The following is a 9713-nucleotide window of genomic DNA, read 5'->3' as shown; positions in this document are numbered from 1 at the left end:
GAATAGCACCAAGCAGAAACCTCAGGATGTCACTGGTAAGGGTGTGGGTGGTCCTGCCCCCCCCCCCCCCCAAACAGACCTAGATGGCTAGTGTTATGCCCATGCCTTTTTCTCTATATCTGTCCATTCTTCTCCTCTTTTCCATTTGTCTGTCTCCTGTGCTCTCAAACATTTTCCTGTTTCTGTGCTTTTCTGCTCTGTCAATTTAATGGACTTACATTTTCTCCCAGTCGAAAGAGGCAGATAAGAGAGACTGCTATTAGCCCTGAAATGGCAATTTAATTATCCGTCATTCCCTGTTCTCTCCTCCTCCTCCTCCTCCTCCGCCTCTTCCCCCTTTCTTCCACCCCTCCCTAGAGTCAGTCTCTCTCTCTCTGACTTTCTCTGTTGCTTTCCCCAACTGTGTCTTGTCTGTCTCATGCTTACACTTTCTTTCCCTGTCTCTCCCCTGTCACCACCCCACATCCTTGTCCTCTCTCCCTGTCCTCTCTGAATTTTCTGTTCCATTACTCGTACTTCTGTCAGCCTCCTTTGCTGATGCTGGAAGATGGCAAGAGAGAAAAAGGCACACACATGAGAGAGAGAGAGAGAGAGAGAGAGAGAGAAAGAGAGAGAGAGAGAGAGAAACCCTGAATGGGGATGGATTTAATGCCTCCAACGAATCAATCCATCTCCCTCTTATCTCCAAAACACAGCACTTGCAGCCCAATCCGTTCTATTTATACCAGGCTCATCAAATCATTCTCAGTTTGTCTAATGACAGAAATGAGTGAGTGGGTGAAAGAAAAAGATTGTGTGCATGAGAGAGAATGTGGGGTGGTGGTGGTGGGGAGTGTGTGAGAGAGAGAGAGAGAGAGAGAGAGAGTGATGGACAGTGTGAGCGGAGAGGGAAGGGGCAAAGGACCAAGGGTATCATAACCAGCAGAATAAATGAGTGATGCGCCTATCGGTATACCTAATTTCAGACCCGTACAACTTGTTCAGTTTTCTATTATCACCTTCAGCACCCCCCCCCCCCCCCCCACAAACACACACCTCCAACACCAGCACCACCAGCACCACCAGCAGCAGCACCAGCAGCAGCAGCAGCAGCACTCACCCCACCCACCCCCCTCTTCACCTCTGCTCATCTGCCTTGTGCAAAATGCATGAGGCCTTGTCATGTCTAATGAGCTTAGGGCAGCTTACAATAGGATCAGCAGTCAGCTACTCAGAACAATGCCATGTCCCTTCTTCCTCTCTCCTCCTCCTCTTCCTCCTCAACTGTCCCTCCTCCTCCTCCTCCTCCTCCTCCTCTTCTCTCATCTCATCTCTCCCCCTTCTCATCCACTGACTCTATATGCTCATTTTCCTTTGACTCTCTTTCCCTCTCTTGCTGTATCTCATTTTCTCTTTTCAAGTTTTTAATTCACTTCTTCACCCCCTCATATCTCTCTAAAATCTCTCCTTGAACTATTTGCCCCTCTTCTCTTTCCTCCTCTCTCCGTGGCTCTCTCTCTCTCTCCCTCTTCTCTTCCTTTTTCTGCTCACTCACTACCTGTCCTTGACCGGTTGCAGTTGCCTAAGATGGACACCCAGCGACAGGTCCATTCCTTCTAGGGGACTGTAATGTATAATGTATAATATATCTTCCCCCTATATCCCCCTCCCTCCTGCGACACCACCTCCTCCCTGGTGCCACCTCAGCCGAGGAGCTCACACCCTGCCCCTCCACCCTCCATCTGCTGTGATGCATATTTGATTCCGCCGTTTATTGATTCAGTTCTGCAGTGGTGGCAGTGAATTGGACACAGCCTTAATAAGGTTTGCCTTTTACTACAGGCATTTTTGGGTGTCTTGGGGGGGGGGGGGGGGGGGGTGTCACTGGCAAGGAGGTCAAATAATAAAACAAGGGATGAATGCAGTGCTGCTTTAATTATTCTGTTTGTATTTTTCACTTGTTTGTTTCAGATGCCACATGGGATTAGAGAGGACAGAGCATCTGGATTGGGTTGGAATGGGAGGGGGGAATGCATAATTATTGAGAAAACAAATGACCCTATTACTCACATGAGTGGTCATTCAGTATAATCTCTTGTTGGTAATAAAAGACTACTCAGGAAGAGAGATGTTTATGAAAATGGTGGGAATTTCTTATTGTGGTAACCAGGGTCTTTCTCTCTTTCTCTGTATCTTTCTGGCTCTCTCGCTCTCTCTTTCTATCCCTTATTTCGCAGAGCCACGCTGCAGGGATAGACAGGGAGAGAGAGAATAAGCAAGAGAGTACGGCAGCGAGAGGACAGAGAAGTGAAGTGTGTGTGTGAGAGAAAGCAAGTGAGCGAGAAAGACGCACGCTGGCAAATTTCGGACTGCTTATATCGGTAACAAGGCATTAGAGGTGTGTGACATTCTGCAACAGCAATATTGTTATTGTTAACACCGCGCGTGTCTGGAAATATTGTGAATTCAAAGCAAACCGAGCGCATTACTGGAACCCGAGGTCTTTTTTCCGGCAACAACATCAGCGGGTATGTAGCAGTTTTCGTAATGCAAAGGAAAGTTATAGGCTAAAAACACACAACATAATATATAGATATATTATATATTCTGTATATATATATATATATATATTACTTTTATCGTGATATATTAGCTTTTAATTTAAAAATGACAGTTTACAATCAATTTTGGCACGATGGGTGGTCGGGATGATGATAAAAATACTCCTCAAAAGAATTAAATGACATGTTGAGATGTTACGTTTTGGTGATGCCACAGCTCTGAAGAAGAAAACCAGAGGTGCTCTAATAATTGAATTTCGAGTGACAGATCTATCAGAACCTCGGAGGATCGGATCGATTTGCGCAATCAATTGGGAGGCTTCAGTGAAATATGTCATTTTGATTCATCATTACTTAATCATCAAAACCAATATTTACCTTTCATATTTTAAGACTATGTGAAACATCTTATGTCCAAAGCATGACTTCCCAAAAGCCATGTAATTCTGTGCGTAATGACATTTTGCCATGCGTAAAATGTTTTATGCACCCATGTTTTCAAACTAAACCTTAACCCAACCGAATGTATTTATCATAGCTGGTCTAGGCCTATATCTGACTTACCTGGTTGAAATGTATTGGAATCGCCATTACATAGGTTACAGGTAACTTGCTAGAGGTGCAAAGCTTGTGGGTACTACTTCAAGATGTTTGACGACATTGATACCTTTCTAGTTGTTTTGACTCTTGTTGACTTGTGTTTGGAACTGTTTTACAAGTGTCCCGGTTCAACTGTCGGAGGAATTGATTCTTTCTGTAAACGCCCCGGCTAGCAGTGCCATCCCATGAATCTCAATTTCTCTGCGCTCATGCTTTCTCAAAAAGCCTAATGTAGTCCGATGGCAGCAAGTTAGCAATCTGTATTTTACCATTTTATTCTTTCTCATTACGCCTTGTGCGCTTGTTCCATTCCCGCGTCTCATAGTCTACCAGTCAGATGTAATTTCTTCCTGTGTTTTGTATGTATGTATTGTATATACTAGGATGTGTGGCGTGGACTCGGACTTGGATGACGGTGGCGTGGGTGATGACGAAAGAGACCAAGAAGATGAGTTCGCCATGGCCGAGGGGGTCCGCATGCTTCCCCCTCCCACAGCGCACTGCGAGGGCAGCGTGTGGGGCGGCCGCCGGAGTCGGTGCGGCTGCCTGGTGTTCGGAGCGTGGCTGGTCCTATGGAACGTCGTCCTGGCCGTGACATGTGTGATACTGCTGGCGACCGTCTTCGCCATGGTGCTGCTTCCCGCTGGACTGCTGCTTTACGCAGGCTTTCTCTGCCACTCGCGGGTGAGACGTTCAGAGTTGACTATGTGCCATCCGTTGCCTTACATACCCATTAAACACAACCATCATTCAGAGCCAGAGTAAACAAGGGCACCACACAACCTAAAATAATCCTTATAAAGACTTAAAAGCAGTTTAAGTGCATTATAGACCCCAATGATAGTCTCCCACTGCTGGAGAAAGCAGCACAATCATTATCTCATTTGCTGCAACCTGCTGGCTTTGTTTACAATTATGCTAGTTGGCTAGAGCTCTTGATAGTCTTTTATATTAAGGTAATTCCAAACAGGCTGGGCTGTGTCTATTTTATTGTCTTGTTAGAGCAGCAAGGCTATATTGGTCTGATATATATAACAGTTTTAAATGAAACACCAGCCACACATGAGTTCACTCCTAACACAAAGGCAGACCACTCTGCACAGGGAAGCACTCCATGTAACTCTTGTCACAGAGCCGGGAAGGTCATACAAAAAGTGACACAAGATATTATTTTCTTTCATATTTGGCTAATGGACAGATCAAATGGAGCTATTTTGATCCACTGACTTACAATTCCCATTTTGTTAGACAAAATACACTCAATGAGCCACAGTTGAAATTAAAATTGAAGCTACAGTCCCAAAAGGTCGCAAACCAAGTTGCTTTTCAGACACAGTGAGGGACATTTGTCAGGACCACACATTAATCATTCAGTGTGTTTGGGCCGGGCCCTTCAAACACAACTCGAGGGAGTGTCTATCAGGGCCCGCAGCTCTGTACAAGCTTGTGCGGGGTGTCTGTGCAGACCTGACCCATAGCGCTGTCTGAATGAGCTCAAAACAAACAATCCAGGTTTTTTGGCAATCGGCACTGCCAGCCCCTCGGGCCCAACACAGGGGAAAGAGCAGGAAGGATGTGTGGCACCGCAGGTCTGAGGTGTGCTGATGAGGCTGGTTGGAGGGGGTGATTAAGCCTCTCCCTAGTGATGTGGGCTGAGGGAGGTTATGGCATGCTTCTGAGAAATGCTGACGCGTAAAATGGCCACATGTAAGGAGCTCTTTGATCCCTGTGTTCCACCTGAATCTCTCGCTCGCTCCACTTCCATCTCTCTCTCTCTCTCTCTCTCTCAGCCTCTCAGCCTCTCACCCATTTACACTCTCTTTCCTCTCTCCCTCTCCCTCCCTCTTTCTCTACCTTGCTTTTCGTCTATCTGTATATCTCTCTCTTGCTCTCTCTCTCTTTCTGTCTCTATTTATTGCTCTGTCTCCATTTCTCTTGCTCTCCCAAAGTGTGTGTGTGTGTGTGTGTGTGTGTGTGTGTGTGTAGTATATGAGTATGTGTGTGTAAACATTCTTTAATCTGTGTATATTTGTCTAGAAGGTCATTACAGCCGGATGATATCTATGATATATCTGCCCATTAGTCCTCCAGCTAAGTGTAATTTATGGGTGCTTCATGCAGTATATCATTTGTGTTGTGTTGCCCCTATCACGCTATTGGCTAGGAGTTTTATGGTTCAGCTCATACTTTCTCTTAGTATTCTACTCATTGTCTTGTTCCCTATTTGAATCTCTTTTGTCTACGCTATGCTTTCATCTCTCTTTTTTCCAGCCTCTGTTTTGTCTCTGACAGCATTGTCCTCCGCACCTTCTTTTTCTGTTTCTGTTGTTCAGCATTTGTGTCTTTGTCTTCTTTTCTGTTTTTCCTCCCCAACTGTCTTCTCCAGCTCCCCTCTCTTTCTGTACCTTCTCTCTCCCTCCATCTCCCCCCCCCCCCTCTCTCTCCCTCCTGCTCTCCACAGCTTTGTGGATATTGTGTGGAGCTGGCAGGTGATTGACAACTCAGGGGGGTGTTATTGACAGCTCAGGGGCCTGTATCTTATCTAACATGAGGAGGGAGCCGGGACAGGAGCCTGTCACACACTGTTACCTTCTGTCGCACTGTCTCACACACGGACACCCAGTATGACGGCACAGAGGCACACCTACACATATGTAAACACACAGTACAAACATTTACACAAACAAATACACACAAACCTGCACCAACACTTACAAACACTTGCACACAATGCCACACAAAGACAGATTCAGAAACATAACTATTTGAATAAATACATATGCGTTTGTCTGTCAGTAAAGGTACATATGAGTAGTGTACATACACACACACACACACACACACACACACACACACACACACACACACACACACACACACACACACACACACACACGCACATACACACACACACAAACACACACGCACATACACACACACACACACACACACACACACACACACACACACACACACACACACACCACTTACAGACTTTAAACCAACTTTAACCACCTTCTCCCCTCCACAGGTGATGGCGTCCCCCTCTGCCCTATGTCATTACCTTGACGACAACAGCTGTTCTGCTCTTATCATCCTTGGCTTTGTCATGATGTCACCGCTGGTGGTGGTTGCTGCAGCAACCTTCTGTGGGTTGCTTCGCCGGCTCCGCCTCTTCTGGCTGTTTCAGCCAATCAATAGCGCCTGGTACCGCGGCCGCAGCTTTGGGTGGAGTGGGGACCTGCGTGCCTGGGTGTGACACACACACCCATACATACACACACAGTGGGGAGGTGACCTCAGTGGTCAAAGGTCAGCTTCTGAGGAGCATCATATAAACATCACTAACAGGTTTTCACAGTGTTGGGGACTGTGCGATTTGACAAGCACCCATCCTATTGTTTTAACACGGCACTTTGTTTAGATCGATGCACTTTTCCAGCAGGAGAGTAAATGGTGATGCCAGGCAGGCTTTGTGTTTCAGTGTGATTCAACATAAATGACATAGGCTAATACCAACGTTCGGCTATGCACTCAGAGAAGTACACCATAGATCTTCAGTTCATAACGAAATTCAGCAGGCCTAGATGATCTCTTTTTTATTTATTTGCAAACGGGCTAGACAGACGTGTTTTGGCATGTTCACAGAGGCTAGTTATGTAGATGATTCACACCCTTAAGGGCAGGCCGGTCATTTGTACCTCAGCTGAGTCAGTCCATTTTCACATCCACATCTGCAGGTATGTTTCACCTACCAGGCTGGGAGCAGGTTATATGCTAGAGTCGCCTTATCTCAAATCATAACAGCAACCTCATTAGTCTCAGGTCCTGGCTTACTAAAGACATTAGTGACAACTTAATATACATTGGAAACCAATACACACAATCTAATTGGACTAAAAAAGGTTGAGGTGCATGTCTGTTTGTCATTGAACAGATGCAATATTTACCCAGTTAAAGGTTAGGCTTGGACAATCTTTAATAAGACAGGAGATGAGAGGAGGATGTGTTTATGCAACTTTCTATCCATCCGACAGACTCTGTGATTCTTTAACTAGAAATTGGAGGTCAGTGTAGCTTAGCAAAATTCCCCTGGGAAATGTACTGTCTATGTCTCTTTCCGTGTTAGAACAATGGAGAGGGGTGCTTAGCAGGAGTATCAGAAGGGAAAAAAGGACTTTCACAAGCACACAGTACACCAAAAGTAGTGTCCATCTAATGTTATGTATATATAAAGTGTTCTTTATTTATTTCCATCCAGTGGCCTACTATCTAACAGCTTCAGTAGTTTGTTTCTGTTCAGTTTGGGAAGCACTGCTTCAGAAAAGGATATCGTTGCGTAGAAAAGTACTGAGTTCCTGCAATCTCGTCTATGACCAATGGAGTAGCCTACAGCTGTGGGTGTAAATGTATTTTAAATGTAAATACTGTATTTTTGTACCTTATTTATGTATTTATTTAACTTTAATTATCAATTTTCAATATTCATTTTAAGGAAAGAAAAAAGGTATGAGCACATATGAAACTAAGGTTGCACTGTATCACAAGAGCTGAAAAGGATGCATTGTAAGAGTGTCACTCAACTTACAGTGTAACTCACTAGGTTATGTACTATACGAATGGGCCATTATACTGTAATATGCTGATGAAGTTTCTGGCATTTTCAACAATCATTTCAGCAGCCTAAAAAGGGGTGGACTCACAAATCTCATCCATTTGAGGGTCTGCCTATGGTGACCTAGAACAAATAGTGCTGACTTGCTTTGCTTATGGGCAGTAGGCTTAGTATGTAGCTGTGTGATACACCAGATATAGAACTTTATTCCAAAGCTTTAAGGTCTTTCAGAAACACCATATTAAAGTGGCACTAAAACATTGCAGAGTGGAATTGTACTCTTGTACTTACTCTTTCAGTTCAGTGAGCTCTTATGAGGCATTTATATAATCTCTGAAAGTGTACTTTCACTGGTCAGACACAGTGTTGATGACGGTACGGCAATGTGGCCATGATTGCATACAGATATGCAGTAGGCATTTGTTCAGTAAACAGCAATAATGCTGTGAAAACTACGGAATCTTGTTAAAGTGCAGGTTACACCACGAACACGTCACATTTACAACAGCAGCAGCAGGAGAAGAAAAAATAGTCCATTTGTATCCCTAAGTTATATCTACTCTACATACCTGTCACAGTTATAACAACTTTATTGCCGTAAGGTATTTATAGCCACTAGTTATGCTGCTCACTATGAATTTTATTTTGGGGATAGTGAGAAGGCATTATCATGCTGATGCTATCTTTTGAGTATATAAATATTTCCAGCTTTACGAATTATGTAAGTTAATTAATGTTAGTGAATTAGTCCATGCTAGCTCGCGAGAGGTGCTCGGGGATGGATGCAGTTAGAGTGGAGTTACTGTACGTCAAAATAGAGCACAATATGTCTGTAGTATGCTATGTTTCAGGTAGTATGATACATCTACGTTTAAGACTCAGTTTCCAAGAGGTTGGTTTAGATTTGTTTTATAATTGAGAGTCACTTGTAAACATCATTAGAAATGGTGTTTGTGTCGTTAAAGGAATGTGGAGGATGTGTTGAATATAGTGTGTGATTCAAATGTCGTGATCCAGAATTGAGTACACAGACTCAGGCACTCAGCAACTAGCATTAGGAATCCTCTGGTGGTAATTTTCCAAATCGAGCGGATTGAGGATAGAAGTAGCTTTGGCTGTAAATGTCACCGTTTGTACAAAGATTACTTGGAATTGTATGATCTAGTATTTAAATTGCCCATAATTGTAATTTCTCTCTCTGTGTCAGACACACCCTCACTCACTCTCTCTCTCTCTCTCTCTCTCTCTCACACACACACACACACACACACACACAGAGAGATGCAGAAAGACTCTTAATTAAATGATTTCATCTGAGTAAGTAAACATCTATGCTTGTGAATTTCCAGATGCTGTTAATATGTATGCACTAATTTTCGTGTGACTTCTATGTTTCTGATTATCATAGTAGCAGGTCTGTGTCACTGTTACCTAGATGAATGTTATTAAAGAGAAACCAGTAAAGTAAGAGAAACTCACTGAAGTTATTCTGTTTTGAAGCGAAGGAAGATCTGTGACTCACATTTCAAATCCTGCAGGAAAACAACAACAAAAAAAAAAAAAAAAAAAAAAAGTGACCAACTAATAAAAAAAAAGACCAAATAAAAAATATTGGGTACATTCAAAAACCTTTTTTGGGGCCTTTTAGTTTTGGGTGAAGGCTACTATCAGACACTAAATGCGTTTTTGTTTTTCCCTAATCTTTCCTGGAGGTTGTGCTCATCACCATTCACCGTCCTATGGAGGCCATTTTCCTTATCTCCAGGTGCTCACAACTCTGCGGGAGCTCCACCGTCCGCTGCCAAGCATGTCGCTCCAAAACATGTCACCACACAGCATCACATTCCACAGGCGGCACAAAAAATAGGGTAAATGGACACGCGTAGTGCTATTACATATTTATGACTGTCAGAAAGGCCATCTTCTTTGTCTTCTGAAGCAGCAGCATGCTAATGCCA

The 9713-nt window shown here is 43.8% G+C and overlaps 1 protein-coding gene across 1 annotated transcript; it reads left to right on the top strand.

The window, feature by feature from the left end:
* Window positions 1–2323: 2323 nt before the first annotated feature.
* tmem88bl (transmembrane protein 88b-like) lies at window positions 2324–9091 on the top strand. The gene is made up of 3 exons (XM_076267940.1): window positions 2324–2507; window positions 3524–3824; window positions 6172–9091. Exons 2-3 carry the CDS (start codon window positions 3525–3527, stop codon window positions 6397–6399), a joined length of 528 nt encoding a protein of 175 aa, XP_076124055.1. The 5' UTR covers window positions 2324–2507; window position 3524; the 3' UTR covers window positions 6400–9091.
* The last annotated feature ends 622 nt before the right edge of the window (window positions 9092–9713 follow it).

This window comes from Alosa pseudoharengus, unplaced genomic scaffold (genome assembly GCF_046254945.1).
Source record: "Alosa pseudoharengus isolate Yale_2024_CS ecotype anadromous, Long Island Sound unplaced genomic scaffold, YU_APseudo_1.1 YU_APseudo_1.1_scf_5, whole genome shotgun sequence".
Lineage (NCBI taxonomy): Eukaryota > Metazoa > Chordata > Actinopteri > Clupeiformes > Clupeidae > Alosa > Alosa pseudoharengus.
The sequence above is the reverse complement of the archived record's forward strand: the minus strand, read 5'-3'. Positions and strand labels throughout refer to the sequence as shown.

Bases quoted from the DNA above. Each gene is read 5' to 3' on its own strand.
- tmem88bl (XM_076267940.1), top strand. From the start codon at position 3,525: ATGTGTGGCGTGGACTCGGACTTGGATGACGGTGGCGTGGGTGATGAC. The intron at 3,825-6,171 runs GTGAGACGTTCA...TCCCCTCCACAG, and splicing joins GCTTTCTCTGCCACTCGCGG to GTGATGGCGTCCCCCTCTGC.